This window comes from Neophocaena asiaeorientalis, unplaced genomic scaffold, assembly GCF_003031525.2.
Source record: "Neophocaena asiaeorientalis asiaeorientalis breed wild unplaced genomic scaffold, Neophocaena_asiaeorientalis_V1.1 scaffold15, whole genome shotgun sequence".
Classification (NCBI taxonomy): Eukaryota; Metazoa; Chordata; class Mammalia; order Artiodactyla; family Phocoenidae; genus Neophocaena; species Neophocaena asiaeorientalis.
In genome coordinates this window covers 3,914,242-3,938,274 of record NW_020185328.1, presented here as the reverse complement: position 1 = coordinate 3,938,274, position 24,033 = coordinate 3,914,242, and the positions used below count along the sequence as shown (strand labels likewise).

Here is a 24,033-nt window from a genome sequence, read left to right as displayed (position 1 = left end):
TCATCTATGCAACGGGAGAGTGTTCTGCTTAGATTGCTCAGCGTCAGGTGAATGACACTTGCCAGGGTTACAAAAGAGCTTCAGGAGGAAGACCTGGTCCTTGCACAAGCGTCTGTGGATGGAGAAGGGGGAGGGCCGGCGCTCAGGTCCGCCTTGGCAACTTGGCTGAGGTGGGGTAGACCAGGGAGACACTGTAGCCCCCGCCGCCCACGGACGCTCCTCTGGCAGAGAACCGGAGGAGGCGCGGAGCCGGGCACGGCAGCCTGGCTGGGCGTCCGCTCTGGCCAGGATTTGGAACATTTCGAGAGGAGTCCTCCGGGGGATTTGCCGAGCCCAGGCGGCCAAGGCATTGGTCGCGCAGCAGCCGAGAGAGGCGCTCAGTTTCTGCCGCATCCCCTCCCACAGCACTTTGGCCGACACCCACGGGCGCCCCGCCCCCCTCGGGCTTATAGCACCTCCACACGCCTGGGAGCCGGACGCATCCCGGAGCCGACTGCGCGGCTGCCTGTGTCTCCGGAAAGCCCCGCCGCCGCCGCCGCCGAAGTGGCGAAGTGAGGCGGCGGCTGAGCCCCGCATCATGGAGGGCAGCTCCGCCGCGGCCCCAGCCCCAGCCCCAGTCCCAGTCTCCACTGACAACCGCCGCCTCCCGCGTCCGGTCGGCCGGCTCTCGTCGCTGCTCTCAGGGCTCCGTTCCTTCCTCACCTCGAAGACAGTATGAAGGAGACGCGGGGCCATGCGAGTTCCCCTTTCTGCACGCGCCTCAACCACTCCTACCCCGGCATCTGGGCGCCGGAGCGCTCCGCTGAGGCGCGGAGCAACCTAACGCGTCCCGCGGGGCCCGGCGAGGATTTCGGCTCGGTGTCTGTAGCCTTTCCGATGACCATGCTGATCACTGGCTTCGTGGGCAACGCGTTGGCCATGCTGCTCGTGTCTCAGAGCTACCGGCGCCGGGAGAGCAAGCGCAAGAAGTCGTTCCTGCTATGCATCGGCTGGCTGGCGCTCACCGACCTGGTCGGGCAGCTGCTCACCAGCCCAGTGGTCATCGTCCTGTACCTGTCCCACCAGCGCTGGGAGCAGCTCGACCCGTCTGGGAGGCTGTGCACCTTCTTCGGACTCATCATGACCGTCTTTGGGCTCTCTTCGCTCTTCATCGCCAGTGCCATGGCCGTCGAGCGGGCGCTGGCCACCCGGGCGCCGCACTGGTACGCGAGCCACATGAAAACGAGCTCCACCCGCGCCGTGCTGCTCGGCGTGTGGCTGGCGGTGCTCGCCTTCGCCCTACTGCCGGTGCTGGGCGTGGGTCAGTACACCATCCAGTGGCCCGGGACGTGGTGCTTCATTAACACCGGGGCAGGGGGCAATGGGACTAGCCCTTCGCACAACCGGGGCAACATTTTCTTCGCTTCCTCCTTTGCTTTCCTGGGGCTGTCAGCGCTGGCAGTCACCTTCGCCTGCAACTTGGCCACCATTAAGGCCCTAGTGTCCCGCTGCCGGGCCAAGGCCACGGCGTCGCAGTCCAGCGCCCAGTGGGGCCGGATCACGACCGAGACGGCTATCCAGCTCATGGGGATCATGTGCGTGCTGTCGGTCTGCTGGTCGCCGTTGCTGGTAGGTAGTTGCAGGGCGTGGGGAGTTCGGGGTGGGAGCGTGCGCGCCGGCGGGCAATGGAGATTTTTGGAAATGGCAGCACCTGCAGGGATGTGTTTGCAAGCACAGAACTTTGGAGAGCGCTCTGCCTGTGCCATCTTGGTCGCGGCTTCAGAGCTGAGCTCCTCACTTACTTGCTGAGCCCCTTCCAAGTGCCAGGCATCGCATTAGGCTCTGATTGTACACGCATGGGGACCACAGGGCTGCTCACGTTCTAACGGGAGAGAGTAAGAGGATACCCAGGTATCATTTCAGTGCTTGTGCAGAAATAGAGGTTTCTCCCGGGTGCATTGGGAGCAGGATGGCGATGACAACGGTAGCTCGGTGCTCTGGGTTTTCTCCTATTTCAAATACCTCTCGCAGGTTGAGTCGATTTTCAGGCTGCAGAAGTACTTTACCTGCGACCCACTGCAGACAGGCACAGCCGTCTTGCAGTCTCTGAGCCACTGCTTGCCCTCCCAGAGCAGCCAGCGCTCACGTTGCTTACAGGCTCACTCCTGAAGGGAGGCAGGAGAGTGAAGAAGCATCCTGCCGCTCGGGCAGCCTCAGCCCCTTCAAATTGTGCTGTACCCTCTCCCTCTAGGAAATGCTTGAACCGACAGTCAGCCAGTGGGCCCTGAGACTTGGTAACTCCCCCTGACCAGCCTTTGCTTGTCCTTGTGGCTACCGTGCAGGGCTGATGGCAAGGCCAATCCTGGGATAGGAAGTAGAGGTTCCTGCACTTCCTGGCTCCCCACGAGGGCCACAGCTTGGGAGCAAGTGAGTTTCCACATGCTCCTAGTCTAACGCTCTCTCTTACATTCGTACTTTCCATGTTTTCCTCTGGGATACTTTTAGCTAGACATTTTGTGTAAGTGCTGTTTACTAATTCCTGATGAATGGTTGCTTTTTTAGGCCTCAAGCAGCCTGGCTTAGTAGATGTTCCTGAAAGAGCAATCTGGTCACTGTGACAGGGTTATAACAGGTGATATATTGGACCTGGAAATTTATTAGACAGTTGTGAAAAACTCCTGAATCCCATGGCACGGTTTTCAGAACCCACCCACGTATATTTTTTCTTTCTGTTTTCTTTTCCTGTCTTCTGTGTTTTAAATTTTTTGGACAGGCACAGCAGCACCCAAGATCTTACTTCCCCCCCACCAGGGATGGAACCTGTGCCCCCTTCATTGGCACCATGGAGTCTTAACCACTGGACTGCCAGGGAAATCCCGTAGTTTTCTTTTTTTAATTGTGATAAAATACACATAACATGAAATTTGCCATTTTAATCACTTTTAAGTGTACAGTTACATGGTATTAAGTATATTAACCTTGTTGTGCACCATGTATAGTTTTAAATCCCTGCTATTCTATAAGAACTGTAGTTCCTTTTCCCCCTCACCCTCCCCTGCATTTGACAACAAAGATATTATAAAATACCTGTATTTAACTGGTGTAGTATATTTAGAGCAGGAGTCTTGGCTCCCAATCAGTAATAGGTGGTGACAAGGAGAGTTATGTTGGAACCTCATAGCCCACAAATCGCTGTAAGGTCTCAGGTCTGCATTCCGGGAGCTAGAACCTAGGCTGATGTCATCACCATGGCTTATCAAAGCCAGCACCAATTTTAGACATATTTACTTCTGTGGTGTGTAGGTGGCCAAATAGAAGGAAAAAAAAGTTCTAAGTAATAAGCACTTTGCTAAAGTTGATAATTAACATAACTTTAAAGGCAAACAGAGTATTTGAATTTTTCATAACAGTCATTTGAGGCCAACATATCTGAGTTTGTTCTATCACACTCTTTATATCTGTACTCTATATATCCAAGAAAAAAGGTAAATGATACAAATAAAGTGCTTACTCATACAGTTACCCAGACTTATAGTTGATTTTTTTTTTTAAGTAGAAGAGAAACTATGTAGTGTGGTTTTTATTTCAAAACTTTTGATCCTAATATGATGAGCATAGTAACCTTAGGAAGACTTTAGATCAGTTCTGAAAATTGCAATCTAGGATGGCCAAACTCACTCTCTTAAGAAAGACTGTATTTGGAATTCATCTTATTTAATTTCAATTAATAGCTGCAATTAAAATATTTGTTGGTTTGCTGCATTTTATCAGATACTTTATTCATTCAGTTCTCATAAAAACATTAAACTTAAATTCAACATGTCATCGTATCAAAGAGAAGAAATTCGTGGTTTCCAAAATAGGTATTTTTTAAACTAAAGGAAATTATTCTATCTTCTGTTTTGTGCACCATTGAAATTAAATCTCCAACTATCGTCAGAAAGATCTACAGTACAAAGTTGGAATTATTTCAAAGGAAAGAAGCTGGCAAAACTGCTTTCTTAATAGGTTAGCGAATTATAAGAATGAAAACACTAGAATTTAGTGAATTGAATTTTCAGTGTATTAATGTTGAAGTGAGAGATTGTCTTTTATACTTTTTTCCTAACTATAAAACATAGATTCCCTATTAGCTTTCTCTGAATTGGGTATAGGATACTAATCTAATTATCCAAACTCCTTACTTAAAAAGACCCTGAGCATATCTTATCTTGGAAAACTATCATAACTATAATAATATTCAGTTGTCATTGCTGAAAAACTTAGCAGAGTAGAGATACCATAATAAGAAAACATCCCAACTGCTACAAGTTCCTGCTATGCCAATACTTAAATTGAGGGTTTATCTATGGTGCAAACAAAAGCTTTTTTACCTTCTTTTTTTCCCAGAAACTTTACAAAGTACAATAGAAAATGTGAAATTAAGTGAGACTACAGTGGGAAATGATGTCACCGTTGGTAGATGGACTACAGTTCTTAGTTGATATTTATGTGAGGCATCAAATTCTGTTGGAATCAGACAGTTGACTCAGCAATGCAATCTGTTTGACTTATTATTTTTGTTACTTTTTTTATGAACTCACCAAATAGTCCAGCTGTTTGACATGATAGCCAAGTTTCCAGAAGCAGGAATAACCTGAGGCTGTTGTTTAGAGGAAGCCATGACTACATTTTATACTTTTGTACACCTGGTACTCCTCAAACAGGTAGAACGTGGGCTATAGCTGTCTTAAAAATAGTAGATATAAAGCTAACTATCAACATTGTGAAAAGAGAGGTATGAGGAACAGAGTTTCTTGTCTACAACTTTGGAACTGGATAAAAGCAGTCTTAGAAACTTTTGCCTTTAATCTTGAACTAGCAAATTCCCTGCTCAACATCCACAGATGCCGACAGGGATGCTTTGATTCAAGGAGATGTTTTGCAATATAGATGTAAGTTTTCTTTTAATTTAAGGTTATATTTTGACAAAGGAAATTTGTCTTAAATATACTTCATGTGATAAATGGATGCAATACATTATTTTACAGAAGTAATACTATTTTATAGTATTAAAAAGAATTATCAAATTGCTAATTCTCTCTGCCTATTAATTTCTGCCATGTTCAGGATGTTGCTTCAGGGAAAATGATTAAACATGTGAATCGACATTATAGGAAAAAACGTCTATAATTTGTTTTTATAAGAATTGAGATTACTCAGACTTTTTTTTTTTTTTGAGTTTACTACAATACATTTTAAGCACTATGGAAGGGATATTAAGTAGACTTATTAACAACTGGTCAAAGCGTTATAATCTGTTCAGAGAAGTAGAATTTCCACATTTATGAGTGAAAAACTTAGAGAACAATACAAGATTGGATGTAATTAATAGTGCCTTTGGCTCTGGGAAGAAAGTCTCTCTGAATTTGCCAGAGTAGGCTTCCAGGAAGAACTGGGATGGCATAGCTTGACCTCATGGCTGAGAATGTGTGTGTCTGTGGACCCAGCCCATAAATACAGAGGGTGCACACTGGAACCACGGGAGGAATGGTTTGAAAAGGTTCCTGTGGCCGGATTGAGGTAGTTAGGATGAACACAGGCTGAGGACTGTGTTCTTTTGCCAGTAGGCCATAGAACCTCTATTTTGGGTTTTTGAATAGGGGGATGAGTTTTGAAAACATTGGCAGGGCTGTAGTGTGTGGATAGATTTGGACTGGAAAATGGGAAAGTGAGATCAGTTACAACTTGCTTCTGCAGGTGGGTTAGGCTCTAAGGGTAGATACCATGGGAAGAGATAAGTCAGAGAAAGAAATGTAAGAGAGAACTATTGCTGTTAGAAATGGTCAATTTAAGGAGTGATTGATTTACCAAACATTTCTTATACATCTACTGTGTCCTATTCTTTGAGGTGAATATTTTCACATATATTACCTCATTTAACTGCATGCTGTGAGATTGCCACTATTTTCTACATCATTCAGATGAAGAACACAAGTATAAAGAATTTTAGAACCAGATTTCTAATTCAAGATATCTGACTCTGAGTTTATTTTTAATTTTTTATTGTTGTCGTTGATCTGTTTGTTTAGCTTAGATAAAAGCCAAGAATTCTGGTCCTAATAGTAGTACTGGGCAAGTTATGTATCCTCTTATCTGTAAAGTGCAAAAGTAGAGCTAATATCTAAGGTCTTTTTCCATTTGTTATGCTCAGAAGAATTATGAGAGATTTGGGAGAATCAAAGTTTAATGATCCAGAATGAGAAATTTGGGAAGGAGACTGCTTGGTCAATTGTTTTTTTATAAGAATGGGGGCTTCTAGGGTTTTGGGACACCATGCATATGGAGATGGCAGATTATCTAAATGATATATCCAGAAGCAAGTATAACTTGAAAATTAATGGCATAAATCAGGGCTTAAAAATATAGATTTTTTAAAATTTTGAGTTTGTCAGAGAGAGCCAAGAATTAAACAAATTCTTAAGCCATCATATTTGTAGAAATTCAGATGGTCTAGAGTTGTAGCATAATTGTGACTCACTGGCCTTTCTCTTGAAAAAGCTGTAAAGGTCAATAACTCAATTATGAAAGTTTCCGTAGGATCAGTTTTCTGGGAATAACACTCAGAAATATGCACTACAGGCATTTGTAACAGAGGATGATTGATGATTCGTCTGGGGGAGCTGAGAGGTAGTAGTGAGGGGTACTGGGTGTCATGTTTCAGTTTTTAGTCCTTGCCTTACAGTGTGGGGAAGCAGGGAGGGAAGTCCTCCTTCAAACTCCTCACATATGGGTAGCATTTTTATGATCCACCAGGGTTCCACATGCATCTCATTCTTGCCTTGCAACTCTTAAGATCTACAACTGTAACATGTCACATTCTGAATCTCCCTTTTCCCCTCAATTCCTTGTCATAGAGGTAAGTAAGAAGTTTGTATGTCAACTCCTACCATGCTTCTTGAGGATTATTAGATGGCCTCTCAAGTCCCCATTTTCCCTAGAAAATTCCAGTTTTCATAGATTAATGAAAGTAACTAAAGAAGGAACCTAATTTTGGGGATTCCTCTTATATCTTGTCTCTTGAGTATATGTCAACTTTTTATAGTAAACATAGTAATTCATTCTTACATAGAAATGACAGTTGAACAGTGAGTTTTTTCATGAGAGGGACACATGCACACGGAAGTAGCACTATGGAATGGTGAATCTGTTCCCTTTACTCAGAACACTTTTGTCTCCATTTTCCCACTTTACACTTCAGCCCTCAATCATTCAGCTATTGCTGCCGAGCAGTCACCCATCTTGGACTGGTTAAGTTCCCAAGTTAGCAGTCACTTTGTTAGAGGAGCCTTGACTGATCCTCTCTAGAGGATCTTATTAACTGAATATCTGAGCACGTAAATCAAAAGACAGCGTCTGGTCCCAGTGACATACGTAATTCATTGTGTGACCTTAAACAGTTTACTTGATATCTTTGGGAACTATTTTCCTTTTTTTTTGTAAATAAGAGTAAAAACACCTACTCAGCCTATTTCACAGGATTGTAATGAAAACCAAAATAAATGTATGTGAAAATAATAGGGAATATTTCTTCCATATTAGGAATACTACTATGATGTTTTACTGGATGATAATGTTGACTTCTTGTCTTCAGACAGACCTTCCCCCCAGGAAACTGGAGAAAAGAGACAAGTGATGTTTCGTAGCTTGATTAGTTATAGTTAACTGGTGGGGAAATGTGGTGGAGAATGTGACTTTTGAGAAAAAAATAGAAATGCAAATCAAAACTACAATGAGATATCATCTCACACCAGTCAGAATGGCCATCATCAAAAAATCTACAAACAATAAATGCTGGAGAGGGTGTGGAGAAAAGGGAACCCTCTTGCACTGTTGGTGGGAATGTAAATTGATACAGCCACTATGGAGAACAGTATGGAGGTTCCTTAAAAAACTAGAAATAGAACTACCATATGACCCAGCAATCCCACTACTGGGCATATACCCTGAGAAAACCATAATTCAAAAAGAGTCATGTACCAAAATGTTCATTGCAGCTCTATTTACAATAGCCCAAAAATGGAAACAACCTAAGTGTCCATCATCAGATGAATGGATAAAGAAGATGTGGCACATATATACAATGGAATATTACTCAGCCATAAAAAGAAACGAAATTGAGCTATTTGTAATGAGGTGGATAGACCTAGAGTCTGTCATACAGAGTGAAGTAAGTCAGAAAGAGAGAGACAAATACCATATGCTAACACATATATATGGAATTTAAGAGGAAAAAAAAATGTCATGAAGAACCTAGGGGTAAGACAGGAATAAAGACTCAGACCTACTAGAGAATGGACTTGAGGATATGGGGAGGGGGAAGGGTAAGCTGTGACAAAGTGAGAGAGAGGCATGGACATATATACACTACCAAACGTAAGGTAGATAGCTAGTGGGAAGCAGCCGCCTAGCACAGGGAGATCGGCTCGGTGCTTTGTGATCGCCTGGAGGGGTGGGATAGGGAGGGTGGGAGGGAGGGAGACGCAAGAAGGAAGAGATATGGGAACATATGTATATATATAACTGATTCATTTTGTTGTAAAGCAGAAACTAACACACCATTGTAAAGCAATTATACTCCAATAAAGGAAAAAAAAAGAAAAAAATAAAATAAGAAAAATGGTGCATAAATTTTTACAAGTTACTGTAATTCATTCCTCCTCTTCTCCCCCTGTCGCCATCACTCTTCTGCATTCTCTCAGCTCTGGAATGCTTTCGCCCACACAGCTGCCAGGTAACCCTCTAAATCTAAAACATGCTGGATCCCATCTCACCCTTCCCTTGAACGTGGAGGAGTGCCCACTACCTCGTGCTCTGAAGGCCTCTGTCTAGAATGTGTCTCTTGTCTTTCCAGTCAGGGACATGGTGTGCTCAGACCTGTCCTCATGTAAATGAGTCAAGCATCTAGTTGCTGTCCCAGGTCAGATTACTCTGCAGACCTCTTAAGGATAGAACCTGTGCCTTGGTTGTCCTCATCTCTTCACAGGTGATCAGGGATGTTGGGACTGCACAGAATCTCCACCACTGACTCACAGCCCAGAACTGAGTTCACACAAGCCTTAAATCAGACCACAGCATGAGAAACAAAGAGTTGTAAACTGCCTCACAGTTAGACCAGGTCCTGACAAGACATTAATATTATTTGCAATCTGCAAGTAGCACAAAGTGTAATTTTCCCATCCAATGGCCCTCCGAGACTCTTGGGCAACATTTATAAGGAGGACATTTCAGTGGCTGATCTTGTCACTTATTCAAAATCTATATATTATTTTACCATACTGATTTTTATAATAGGTGTTTGAGGACTGTAAATCTAAAAATGAAAGATGGTGGCAGAGACAGAAGAGGAGGCTTGATTTTTCACACTTTAATTCTGTTAGAAAGAAGGAAATTAGATACTAATTAAGGTAAGAGGCATGTAATATAAGTATAGGATAAATTCTACACCAAATAGCATTACTATTTTTAAAAATCTTGATAATACAAAGACAGAAGGCCAAATTGGAACTGGAAGCGTATTTATTTTAAGCAATTATTGATCTAATAAAAATAAAGTATAATTTTAAAAATACACTTTTTACTAATCTTTTATTTCCTAAAAGTAAATTTGATTTTTCTGTCCCTCTTTCTGAATACTCAGTGTGTCATTTTCTGTGGTTGAGAATATGCTGCTCTTGGTGAGATTCATGAAAATTTGGAAAAAGGAGTATGTTGTTAATGCTGAAAGAGAGATTCTGAAAGATACGGCACGTCTTGAAAAATTCACCAGCCAGTAGAGTGGAGCTTTCATTGTGGTCTTGATGTATGAAATTTCCCTGATAGCATCCTGCTACCAACCTCCTTGTTTGGGTCAAGTAGACCACACACATCAGTATTTCCCCAAATAGACTATTGCCTCAGCAGTCAAAGGCACAAACAGCAGTTAGTGACCTCTGCCTGTGTTTCGTAAGAAGAGCAAGAGAAAGTGGTTGCTTCCATGTCCTGGCTATTGTAAATAGAGCTGCATGGACCTAGAGTCTGTCATACAGAATGAAATAATTCAGAAAGAGAAAAACAAATACTGCATGCTAACACGTATGTATGGAATCCAAAAAAAAAACAAAGGTTCTGAAGAACCTATGGGCAGGACAGGAATAAAGACACAGATGTAGAGAATGGACTTGAGGACACGGGGAGGGGGAAGGGTAAGCTGGGACGAAGTGAGAGAGTGGCATGGACATATACACACTACCAAATGTAAAATAGATAGCTAGTGGGAAGCAGCCACATAGCACAGGGATCACCTCGGTGCTTTGTGACCACCTAGACGGGTGGGATAGAGAGGGTGGGAGGGAAGGAGATGCAAGAGGGAGGAGATATGGGAACATATGTATATGTATAACTGATTCACTTTGTCATACAGCAGAAACTAACACACCATTGTAAAGCAATTATACTCCAATAAAGATGTTTTAAAAAAAAAGAGGGGGAAGTGATTGAAGAAGCAGGTGAGGGCCATAGAATAAGGCACTGGAAGGCAAGAGCCCAGGGTTCTCGTCTTGGCTTTTTTACCACAGGATAAAAGTCACTGTATCTTTCTGGTTTTCCCTTTCCTCATCAGTAAGATAAAACAGTTATCACTCTAACCTTCCTTCCGGTTCTGACTTCCTGTGGTTCGAAATAAATAAAATCGTTCCTTTTGGACATACTATATTAAATATGTGGGGGAACATACCCAAAGACTTCTTAAGAAAAATCATACAAATGTATGCAAATGGACAGAGTAGATCATGCATTCTGTTATACAATTATTCTGTGAATATTTACTGCTTGCTACGTGCCTGCCACTCTGGTGATACGGTGGTAACCAGGGCTGACGCCTACGGTTGTAGGTGCTGAACGGTTACATAGCTGTAAGGGGCACTCTTCACATCATGTTCTATGTGCATGACAGTCCTTGTGGAGCAGGGTGCCATCTGTGCTGTACTTGGTAGCCCTGAGAGTGAGCCAAACAGACATGTTAGCTTCTTCCATGAAGCTTTCAATCCACTAAGGTAGACTGACAGTGAATAAACAATCCTTCCAATAAACAAATGTAACCAGTCTGATGGGTCATTACCCTGATTGCTTTCACTGCCACGTGGTACAGCTTTTGCAGGTTGGCCTTATCTGGGCTGAAGGGCAGTGCTGTTCCACTGCTGCTGTGAGGCCCTGATGGAGCACGTCCCTGTCCAGGCTGTAGTGGGTCCGTGCTTGGGCGCAATCATTAGAGAGCACATTAATTCACACCCATAACTTCAGCCCTGAAGCTCACCAGCAATTCCCTGGAGCGCAACCACTGTGCTACAGGGTAAGGACCCAGAGAGTAGCTGACCTCAGGCCACATACTGCCCGGAACCAACCTTCCCTCTTGGGTCCTTAGGCTCTGGGTTGTACTCAGATCATCCCCACACAAGTTTGTTTTTCTCGTCCAGTAAATTTTCTTTTAAGGCTTTCCATGTCTTTTCCCTCTACTGAATGTAGCCAAAGTTACTGTGCTTTAAGTTTCTTGGCTTCAGGTATTGGGAGAGGAGGTTAGATTTCTCAGCCTCTTTTTTCCAGAAAATATGATGGTCTACCTCTTTCCAAGTGATCAGCAATTTATACCAGGTGTCGTTGCGTGGATTTTCCTTTGTTGTACCACACAAGTTTCCACTGTGTAAATCTACTCATTCTACATTTACCAAAGTAAATGTTTCTTACTTTTGTAACATCTGCTCCAATGTGACTTGCTCTGCCCACCTGAACAGAGAAGAGGGGGCAGCTTCTGACATTCCCTTACATACATCATTAAAACAATGGGTGTGTTATGAAGGCAAGAAAAAGGTGCTTTGGGAAAGTGTCAAAGAGGACCTTCTCTTGATGCATTGGTGGATGCAGGGGTGGTTAAGGAGTGCTTCCCTAAGAAAATGTCATTTATGGTGAATCTTGAAAGATGTTACTTGAGGAAGAAAGAGCAGCTTGCAAAGCTATCAGTGTAGGAAAGAGCTGGAAGCATTAGAGTAACTTAAAGAGGGCCAGATGGGTACATTAGAGTGAGTAAAACGGGCGGTGCCTTTAAGGTGAAGCCAGGGAGGTAGACAGGGCCAAACCATGTAGAACCCTGTCATTTTTTGTTTGGGAGTTTATAGATTTTTATCTCAAGTATGATAGAAAACAACTAGCTTTGAGTAAGGGAGTGATTTGTTCTGTTTTGTGTATTAAGAAGATCACTCAGGTTGCCTTATGAATTAGAAAAGTGAGGCATCAGAGCCCTTGAGTACTGAGGTCAGTTGGAGATGTAGAGACATTAATAAGGATAAACTTTTTTTCCTTAAGTGTTGCTTTGAAAGAAGGAGAGACATAGCTTGGTATAGAATTGGCAGTGGGAGTGAGAGTCAGTGCAGAAAGCACAGAGGGAAAAATTGATCCAGGTGTGCTGGAAATGGTAAGCAAATCTGTTTTTGTTGAAGTATGCTTGAGAAAGTCAAGAAATATTATGAGTCAAATAGGGACTGAGGGATAAGGGAGGGAGGAGTGCGTTGGTAGATTGCCTAGAAAATTAGAAATAAGAATTTGTATTTCATCTTGCACAAGCTGTATTGCTTGTCTATACTTCTGTTGTATGTTTGTAAAATAAGAAGGTTGACCTTATAAAATCTCTTGGTTTATAAAAGGTCATTTAGGAAAACAAATGTTTTGTTTGATCTCTTTCTAGAATATTCTTGGTGAAATTGTCCAAGCTTTGTTTGAATACCTTTACTTATAGGAAATTTATTGCTTTTTAAGGGGCACAAAAATTTTTCTTAGAGGCAAGAATTGTGCTAGGCTCTATCTTTCCTTCTTTCTTTCTTTTCCTTTCTTTCTCTCTCTCTCTCTCTCTCTCTCTCTCTCTCTTTCTTTTATGATCAAATGTAATAATATATGTAAAACACTTAAACATCATATCACACTAATAAGCACTTAATAAATGTTAGCTTCATTATCCCACTTCCGACTGTGACAGATACTTCTTCTCCTCAGTTTCCAGAAGTCATCACTATTATGATTTTCCAGAACACTGTTTTAGTATTGTTTGTGTGTATATTACAAAATGGTATCATATTATACATATTATTCTGCAGTTTGCCTTTTTTCAATTAACAGTGATGTTTTATGATTTATCCATGTTGACACAAATGAATCTAGTATATTCATTTTAAGTGTTTTTAATATATTATATAAAATATAAATACTATATATTTATTGTATAATACAATATATACAATATAAAATACTACTGTGTATCATTTCTTTTTTTCTTCTATTTTTAAAATTTATTTATTTATCTATCTATCTATTTATTTTTGAGGATCTGGAAACAACATTAGGCACACAGTAAATTCTCACCCTCTAACATATTCTTTTATTATTATTATTAATTTTTTTCTTTTTACCTTTTGACCCATTTCTCTCACCCTCACCCTCACCTCTGTTAACCACCCATCTGTTCTGTCTGTCTCTGAGCTTGGTTGTTGTTATTTTTTTAGATTTTACATGTAAGTGAGAACATACGATATTTGTCTTTCTCTGACTTATTTCACATGGCATAATGCCTTGGAAGCCCATGCATTTTGTCACAATTGGCAAGTTTTAGTCTTTTTTCATGACTGAGTAACTGAGTAATACTCCATTGTGTGTGTGGGTGTATCTTCTTTATTCATTCATCCATCAGTGGGCACTTTGTTTCCGTATCTTGGCTATTGTAAATAACACTGCAGTGAACATGAGCATGCATATATCTTTCCAAGTTATTGTTTTTGTTTGCTTCGATAACTACCCAGAAGTGGAATTGCTGGATTGTATGGTAGCTCTATTTTTAATTTTTTGAAGAACCTCCATACCATTTTCCACAGTGGTTGCACCAATTTACATTCCCACCAACAGTGCACAAGGGTCTCCTTTTCTTCACATCCTCACTAGCTCTTGTTAATTCTTATCTTTTTGATAATAGCCATTCTAAGAGATGTGAGGTAATATCTCATTGTAACTTTGGTTTGCATCTTCCTGATGATTAGTGATGTCGAGCATCTTTTCATGTGCTTTTTGGCCATCTGTATGTCTTCTTTGGAAAAATGTCTATTCAGATCCTCTGCCCATTTTTAAATGATTGTTTATTTGCTATTTAGTTGTATGAGTTCTTTATGTATTTTGGATATTAGTCCCTTATCAGATATATGAATTACAATTTTTTTTTCCATTCAGTTGGTTGCCTTTTCATTTTGTTGATGGTTTCCTTTGCTGTGAAAAACTTTTTAATTTGATGTAGTCCCACTTGTTCATTTTTGCTTTGGGTGTCAGATTCAAAAAATCATCACGAAGACCTATGTCAAAGAGCTTACCACCTATGTTTTCCTCTAGGAGCTTTATGGTTTCAGGCCTTACATTCATGTTCTGGGCTCTTTCTCACAAATAATTTTCTTTATTTCTTACAACAACCCTATGAGGTTCCAATATACAGATAACGAAGAAACCAAAGCTAAAAGAGGTTGAGTGATTCATTCAAGGTAACACTCAACGTAAGCAGTCAAACTGGGAATCAATGGCCAAGCTCTTTTCTCCAAGCCATGGTGACTCAATGTAGCCCAATTCATCTTGAGCTGTTCTTTCTATTAGAAAAATTTAATTTCCCTTATATTGGTTGAATTGGAGTGTTGCTAATTCTTGTCCTTGGTTTATGTGGAACAATACTAAATTTAATTAGAGATATCTTTTATTTTTAAAGTTATATGACACTATACTTCTAAGTTAGGGATCAAGGAGTTCTACTAAATCAATGTAAATAAACAGTAAAATAACATGAAATTATCTTGACAATGCCAGGGGCAGGAGTCATGATGTGTTAATTCATTTAAGTGACATTTTATTGAATATCAGTTGTGTGCGAGGCACTGTGCTACAACCTGACAAAACAATGGCATGGTCCTTGTCCTCAAGGAATGTGTTGTTTACTGAATGATTCCCTGGAGAAACTTGAGGTTGTGACTCAAAAAAGCAACATTATTTTCCATGTCAATTTTGAATATAGGAAAAAAGCTGGGGACCATTCAGAATTTATCCATTCATGCATTCAGTGATTGTTTATTGAGTAACTACTATGTGTTAGGCACAGTTCTAGGTGCTGGAAATATAGTAGTTAAATAGGCAGACTAGTTTCCTGCTCTCAGGAAACATGCATTCTAGTGGAAGGAGAAAGTCAATCACTAAATTAGATGAAAGCCAGATTGTGATAAATACTGTTGAGAAAATAAAGCAATGTGATGTGATAGAGGGAGGCTGGGAAACTTTTGTAGATGGGGTCTTGAGAGAAAGGTGCCTCTTAAATGAGAGGTAACATTTAAGCTGAGATCTGAGTGAAAGGAAAGGACCAGGTATGAATGATCTCCAGGAAGAACATTCTAAGCAGAAGGAACAGCAAAGGCCCTCACCTCAAGGTGGGCTCAAGGGATAGAAAGAAGTCCAGTGTGGCTGAAGTGAGATGAGCAGGGAGAGAGTAGAGTGCCATGAATTGCAGTCAGAGACCGTGTTGGGATCCAGATTGTGTGAGACCATGCAGAGGAGTTTTGATATGATTTTAAGAGAACACTGGAAGACTTGAAGCAAGGGAGTGACATCATTGGATTTACATTTTTAAAAGATCCTTCTCAAAGTTGTGTGAAGACTGGATTGCAGAAAGGCCAGAGTGGGAGCAGGGAGACCAGATAGAAGGTGTTGAAGTTCTCCAAGTGAGGGTCAATGACAGCTGAGGTTGGAGTGGAGAAGTGGATATATTCACATAGAGCATTTTGGAGATAAGAGTTTATAAGACATTCTGTGATTTCTCTAATCCTTGTCCTGTAACTGTGACAAGAAATAGGGTCCTGTCTTCCTCTCTGAGCCTCTGGTAGGGAGGTGGCTATCTGTCCACAAATGACTTTCCTTGTGACTCCTTAAAATGGAAGTGACCACTCCAGGCTTACACAGCTAGCAATGGGCAGATTTAGGATTAAGTGCTATCTAATGGGCGCTATTTTTTTTTTTTCTGAGATGTGAGTTGGAATAGTCAGAGAGAAAGGGAAATAAGCAAAGTTTGCTTATACAATAGTAGGATGTTATAAGAATCATCATCCCCAAAGAAGATCCAGACCAAGCTAAAGCAAGCTAGTTTAAGAAGAAAAAAAAAGGGTGGGGGGAGGATTTCTTGATTTACATAAATTGCTGGGGGTGCCCAGAGTGGAGGTGGCCTTGTGGAAGACAGAAGCCAGGACTCTCTCTTTCTGTATCTCTCACTTTGACTTCTTGCCTGTGTCAGAATCTCCAATTCAGGCTCTGCTTCTAAGGAACCAACCTAAAACATAGCTTCACAGCTCATTGGCTAAGTCCCATATACTTTTTTTCAGAGCTTTAGGTTAATAGGTTTATATTTATAGCCTGCATGTAGGGGTTTAATTTTGCCTTTGTAGCAATACAGTATTTCAGTGACAATGTCTTCTTGAAGGACTGTTTCAACAAATTTCTTTTCCTTCCTTCCTTCCTTCCTTCCTTCCTTCCTTCCTTCCTTCCTTCCTTCCTTCCTTCCTTCCTCCCTCCCTCCCTCCCTCCCTTCCTTCCTTCCTCTCTTTCTTTCTCTCTTTCTTCCTCTCTTCCTCCCTTTGGCCCTCCCTCCCTCACTCCTTCTTTCTTCTTTATTATTATTTTTTTGTAAGTACAAGAAACAGTTATACATGACATAAAGTTTCAGGACCACACTTCATCTTCAAAGACTATTGGGAGTTTTGTTAAGATTTAGGCTCAGAGAATTGTCCAGAAGTGAGCTAATAGTGTAATGTGAAGTTTCCAATGGAGCAGAGGTAGCTGTATAAGGCTCTGAAAGCTCACAAATATGCCATCAACACCACAGTGAGGCAACAGGAGAAGAAAAAGGAAGCTCTTTCTTGATTTTTCCATAAAGGGTGAATTGCAGTCTGGGTTTGATGTTAATCTGTGACTTTCTCTTTATAAATCAGTGGATGTGCTAACAGCCCACAGGCTGGGTGGCATATTTTTGAATTTACTTAATGGTAATAATTTCCTCCAGAATAGATTAAGGATTTGCCTGGATCCAGAAGTAAATTTCTTAATTTCTTCTCTTTTGCTCTATAAAAGATATTAGGGAACATCTTGATTTTTTTTTCTTTAGCATCTATTTGTAATTAAATTCTGCTGTAGATCAATTTCAGGAAGTGCGGAAATATCCTCTGACATCAGATCTCTTGTCTTCTCCCTCAACTTGATTCTTGGTTGCAAACAGCAGAATCTGACTCCAAGCACAAAGGGCCTATGTAAAAAGGATATCGGAGGGAAAGCTGGCAGGCCAGGTTTAGAAGAGGCAGGACATAGACTATTCTAGATACTGAGCATGAGGCCACACTGCCAAGATCTTGCTGCAAAACAGTTTGCTGTGTGCTGTTAGGATGAACTACAAACTCCATTGCTCTTTGTGTCTCTGTGTTCTGGGGGCAAACCTGACTGCTTTTTCCCCCCCGGGCTATATGAAGGGGTTACTAGAAGAAGGATTAGGCACGTGCAGCAACTTGTTTTCGAAGTAGGAACTGATAGTGAGAGGTATATGCTGAGATTTCTCTCCCACCCAGAATATATAGAAAAAGTTCGTCAAAATTGGGGCATTAATAATAAAAGATGGGAGTTCACTGTTATCATCTAATTCATCCTTAGAAACATTATGACAGTAATGTTGTATCTTTCAACACCTGTGTGTGTTGTGTGTATGTGTGTGTTCATGTCATTTATTGGGGAGTTGGAATGTAGTGAGACTGGTGGAGAGGAAGCTGAAGAGACCCACAAAACAAAAGGACATATTTATTGAATGCCTACTATATGCAAGAAGAACTTGAGAATTAGTTTATTATCTCACTTAGTCTTCACAAGTTTATCAGTTTGGTATTTTTATCCTCATCTTTCAGTTGCACATACTAAAATTTAAACAATTAAAAAATGCTCCCCAATCCTACCCCTAGAAATTGGTAGCAGCTAGATTTTTTATGCTGTAAAAATCTCTTTCACGTTGGTTGTCTTTTCTTTATTAGTTTACTAAAACGTTTTCAAGTTACTTCATTGAAAATGTCACACAAAAAAGAACAGATTGATTGAGAATAGTCAATAATCACAGAAACTGGATGGGTCATATAATTACAGTGATTAAAGGTTTCCTGCAGTATCTTCGTTCATTCATTAATTGATTGCCCTTCTTAGGAGCTTGGGTTTCTAGAGAACATACTGTCAAAATCCCTGTAGAAATGACAAGAAATTTTGCTTGTCCTACAACAGACTGTTAAAGGATTCCATTCAACATGATACCTACAATTTAGGAGTTTTTTTCTGTTAAGGGGCAGCATCAATTTCATCCTGTCTGTCTCTTCAGGTTTAGAACACTCACATACAGTGGTAAAGTTTTACTAGGCAAACATTTTGCAGCTAGTACAATTCACAAATATTATTCTTTTTACTAAACTATTTATAAAACAAATAAAACTGTTTATTGAGTTCTCATTGCTTAGTGGGGAAGTGTTTGACTAAAGTCAAAATTAGAAAATTTGTTTTGACAGTCTTAAAACTTCTAGCATGATACAGTACAATTGGGATTCTTGCAAACCTGCTTTCGTCTTTTTTTTTTTTTTTTCTTATAATTATAGAGAAGAAAAAGAGCCTGAACCTTACTGAACCTTAGTGTGTTCACAGTGACTCTCTAACATGGAATTCAGGCATGTTTCCATCCAGCACCCTCTCACCCAGATTAAAAGGCTTCAGATTCCTTAGTTTAATCCTTAAGATCTTGGATTTGGCCACATTTACCTCTCATTTTCCATTCCTCCCCCAGCATCCCTATCTTCAGTCATAGAAATCAATCTGAAGTTCCTAGAATGACTCGCACAATTTCACACTTAGAAGTGTGAACTCCGTATTTAAAAACTCTCCAGAAGCTTCTGCTGTTTTAGGGGACAGAGCTTCCCTAATCCTGGAGACTGATTCAAATGCTCTGCTTCTATACTCCATAGTGCATGCACATACCCTTTTTACTTAATTACGCACAGTTATATTTACAATTGTCGTAGTGTTTATTATGACAGTGAGGATGATTGCCCACAGTAGACAAGTGCTTGCTTTACAACAGGCACTGAGCTTAGCATTTCACAGACATAGTCTCATTTTCTTCTGTCAACAGCACTACAAGAGGATACTCTTATCTCCTTTTTCAGATGAGGAAATTGGTTTTTAGATGTTAAGTAACTTTCCCAAGGTCACAAAGTTAACAAAAAGCAGAGCTGACCTTCAAATCTAGATTTGTCTGACTTTATAGCCTATGTAATGAACCGCTAAATGAAATGGCCTCCCTCTTGTTAATATCCATTTATTCGCCTGATGTACTATAAACTGTAAACTGCTAAAGAGCAGAGACCTTGCCATATTTGTCTATAAATCTTCGTAGCCCATAGCAGGCACTCAATAAATGATTGTGGAATGAATGAAGAAATGAAGTTGCAATAAACTGAAGAGGATGCTAGCTTTGGAATCAGAAAATTGAGGTTTAAATTTGGCCTTAAGAGTTTTACATATGTTACATGGTTTTTAATCTTCACATAAATTTTTCAAGGTAGAAGATATTTATCTATTTTATTATATTACTTTTTCATTTGCTGGGTAAGAAACTTGCTTTAAGTCCCACAGTTGGTAAATGGTATTGAGCAAATCACACCCAACTCTTTTTTATTCCAAAGCCACCAGTACAGCTTGTATCTAATGAAAAATGGTACTAATTTATACAGTAAAACTGTGAGCATTTTTTTAAAAACTTTACACCTTTCCTTTTATTTGTTAACTTTTATTGTTTCCACATTGTTCTTAGTAATAAAAATTCTTAGAAAGACTGAAAAATACAAGGATGGGAGAAACGGCATTGTTTTTGTAAAACAAGAGAGAAGTTATTTAGAAGCAGTGGGTAGAAAACAGCTGTTCCAATGCCTGGTATCCAAAGAAGAAAAAAACAAAAAGATTATTTGGAAAGGTGCCCTGGGGATAACATTTAAACAACGAGGAATTTTAGCAACAATAGGGAAACAATAAAACTAACAAAGGAGGGGAAAAACATGCTTCAAAATATGCTCAAAAGTTTCAGTATATTTATGTTGCCCTCAGTTGTTATTAGAGATGGTATAATATGGTATCTTCAGAATTAAAAACATAACTGCAAACCCAGATTTGGGGCAGCCTTCAGAGTTGATTAATCCAGAAGCTCAGCATTGTCATCCAGCTTGCCCCTTCTTTTGCAGTCTGGCCTCATCCTATGGCTTGTTCCCCTCAGGTAGTAGGATGGTTGCTAGTACATGCTTCCTAGTTCACCTCTAGCAGGAGAGAGAAGTCGTGTTTTTTTCTATGGCTCTCCCCTAAAAATGAAGAAACTTTTCCCCAGATGTCCTTAGGGAACTTCCTCATGGGACTCATTTCCTAGTATGGGGTCATATCATCATCCCTGATGCAGACACTTCCAGTAGCTAGGGATGGGGTCAGCCCTGAAGCACTTAGTCTTCAATGAAAATAGATGTGATGGGAGAAGCAGAGATGGGAGACTGGATGTTGAACAGGCAACCAATAATGGACACTATAGTGATGACATCTATGCAGTTTAATTGAGAGAATACAGGTGGAAGGCCGTCAAAAAGTATAAAGCACTAGACACGCACTGTCCCATATGGTAGCCCGGAGCACTTGATTATTGGACACTTGAATATGAATACTCCAAATTGAGATATAAGTGTAAAATATATATCAGATTTTGAAGATTATGTACAAAAAGAAAGTAAAATATCTCATAATTTTTATATTGATTACATGTTGAAATAATATTTCAGATATATTTGATAAATTTAAAAATATTATTAAAATCTATTCTACATGTTTCTTTTTACTTTTTAAAATGTGGTTACTATAAAACTTAAAAGTATACATGTGGCTCACATTTGTGGCTTGAATTATTTTCTTTTGGACAGAGCTGCATTAGACCAATGATCTTCCAATTGTTTTATCTAGGAAAACTACTTCAGTAAGTATCTTTAGAGTAACACATACAAACAAAGCTGTTCTGGTTCAATGGGGTGGAGAGCTGGATATTTCCAAGTCCCAATAATATCTGTTCACTAATTCCTGCAAAATTATTCTTGAAAATATTTACATCAAATATAGGTTTTTAAATGAAATCAACAAAAGTCCCTAAGATAATAACAGGAATAATTTTACAATTACTCCTATTAATTTTTTAAGATCTCCCCTGGGAAATTAGTACTGCAATAAAATTCCTCTCGGAACTCACAGGTTAAAGAGAGAGGGAGCTAATGGAGGATCTATTTATCTTCCATAGAAGCGTATAATTCTCATAAGAGTTTGGCATTTGAGTCATGGGAAAAATAGATTTCTTCCTCATGTTTGGTTAATTCTGGTTCCTATTATTTACTTTGCTGTTGGACCAAATGGTATGAATCCAACTAAATCAACAGATGAGAAAAAAAGCAGCTGAATGGGGGAAAACGTAGAAGATGAACAGGTTACAAGTTCCATGTTCCTGCATTACATATAATATGAATTTAATCTTCCTCAAACTTCGCTCAAATCTGGTAAAAAATTGTAAATGTTAACTATAATTTATGTGATTTTGTAAAGTCTGATTTCCTGAAAATGGAAAGCAGAATCTTTTCAGAAGAGCATTTTGAAAAATAAAGTTTATCATTTGTAATGCAAATATCACATGGCACTTGATGGTGTTCATCTGCCATCTACATAGTGCCTGAAAGGAAAGAGTGATTGTGAAGATGTATTAAAAGGCTGCTACATAAACCTTAATGGATGATGGAGTCAAAAAGGGACTTCTACCGCTACTGGACATGGCAAGTTACCATTCTGTCGTGTGTCATAGCCACATTCTTCTTCATTGGAATTCATGTACTAGCTAAGAGGTGACAGTGAAGGGACCTTTTATGCTTCCTTTTATTACGTTTAACATCTGAATATTAATAATACCAAAACAATAACAACTAATACTTACACAGTACTTACTATAAGTCAGGTTACAATATACATCCACATCTGTTAACACAGCAAACCTGGAAGGTGAATGGGTTGCAGGAATCAATGTCTTCAGTGCTGCTATTTGGAAACCCAAAAGGATAGTCATCAAAAATTTTGGTTGTCACTTTCCCTCCCTCACAAAGGCCAAGCAATAAAAGTGGAAGTTAAACCCAGTTAATACAGTTCTCTTTAAAAAGGTTGAGGCATTGGAGGCTGAGCTTCCTGTCACAGTCAGGAAATCATAGAAAGTTCTTCTTAATGTCAAAGAAAAAAGGATGCCACTGTGTGACACTTTACTCCCCTCAAGTTGTGGATCTGGCATTGCACAATTACCTAGCCCCTATTTATAGTCAGCAACAGAATGAGAATTAACTATAAAGAAAGCTGGTAAATTTTATGAGGGAGTGTTTTGTGTTGGGAAAAAGAAAATGTCAGGAAGTTCCCATGCTAATACTAAAAGAATATATATATTCTTTTTCAGATTCTTTTCTGTTATAGGTTATTACAAAATTTTGAGTATAGTTCCCTGTTCTATACAGTAAGTACTTGATGGTTATCCATTTTATGTATAGTAGTGTGTATATGCTAATCCCAACCTAATTTATCCTGCCCCTACCCCTTTGGTAACCATAAATTTGTTTTCTATGTCTGTGGGTCTATTTCTGTTTTGCTTTTTTTAATCTTTTTATTTTATATTGGAGTATAGCCAGTTAACAATGTTGTGATAGCTTCAGGTGCACAGCAAAGGGACTTAGCCATACGTTACATGTATCCATTCTCCCCCAAACTCCCCTCCCATCCAGGCTGGCACACAACATTGAGCAGAGTTCCCTGTGCTATACAGTAGGTCCTTGTTGTTTATCCATTTTAAGTATAGCAGTGTGTACATGTTGATCCCAAACTCCCTCACTATCCTTTCCCCTCATCTTCCCCCTCCAGTAACCATAAGTTCATTCTCTAAATCTTTGAGTCTGTTTCTGTTTTATAAATAAGTTCATTTGTATCTTTTTTTTTTTTTTTCAGATTCCACATATCAGTGATATCACATGGTATTTGTCTTTGGCTTACTTCACTTAGTATGATAATCTCTAGGTCCATCCATGTTGCTACAAATGGAATTATTTCATTCTTTTTTATGGCTGAGTAATACTCTTTTGTATGTATATATACCAAATCTTCTTTATCCATTCATCTGTCTTTGGACATTTAGGTTGCTTCCATGTCTTGGCTATTGTAAATAGTTCTACAATGAACATTGGGGCACATGTATCTTTTCAAATTATAGTTTTCTCCAGATATATGCCCAATATTGGGGCTGCAGGATCATATGGTAACTCTGTTTTTAGTTTTTTAACGAACCTCCATACTGTGCTCCATAGTGGCTATACCAATTTACATTCCCACCAACAGTGTAAGAGGGTTTTCTCCACATCCTCTCCAGAATTTATTACTTGTAGACTTCTTTGATTTTTATGTTTTATTGAAATGTAGTTGACATACAATATTATGTTAGTTTTAGGTGCACTATATAATGATTTGACATTTGCATACATTAGTAACCATCTGTCGCATACAAAGTTATTACAATATTATTGACCATATTCCTTACGCTGTATATTACATCCCCGTTACTATTTATTATATAACTGAAGGTTTGTACCTCTTAATCCCCTTCAACTATTTTGTGCTCCCACCTCCCTCCCTTCTGGCAACCAATTTTTCTCTGTATCGATGAGTATGTTTTCTATTGTTTTTTTAGTCTCTATTTCATTTATTTCTTCTCTAATCTTTATTATTTCTTTCCTCCTAATAACTTTGGGTTTTGTTTGTTCTTTACTTTCTACTTCCTTTAGGTGTAAGGTTAGATTGTTTATTTTAGATTTT

At 39.7% G+C, this 24,033-nt stretch overlaps 1 protein-coding gene across 2 annotated transcripts in view; it reads left to right on the top strand.

Moving 5' to 3' along the window:
• The first annotated feature begins 483 nt into the window (after positions 1–483).
• The window catches only part of PTGER3 (prostaglandin E receptor 3), an 80,283-nt gene continuing 56,733 nt past the window's right edge, over positions 484–24,033 (top strand). For both annotated transcript variants that reach the window (XM_024734614.1, XM_024734613.1), the window contains exon 1: positions 484–1,608. In XM_024734614.1, the coding sequence (XP_024590382.1) occupies positions 715–1,608 (894 nt within the window). In that variant the 5' untranslated portion in view covers positions 484–714. The remainder of the gene's footprint in view (positions 1,609–24,033) is intronic.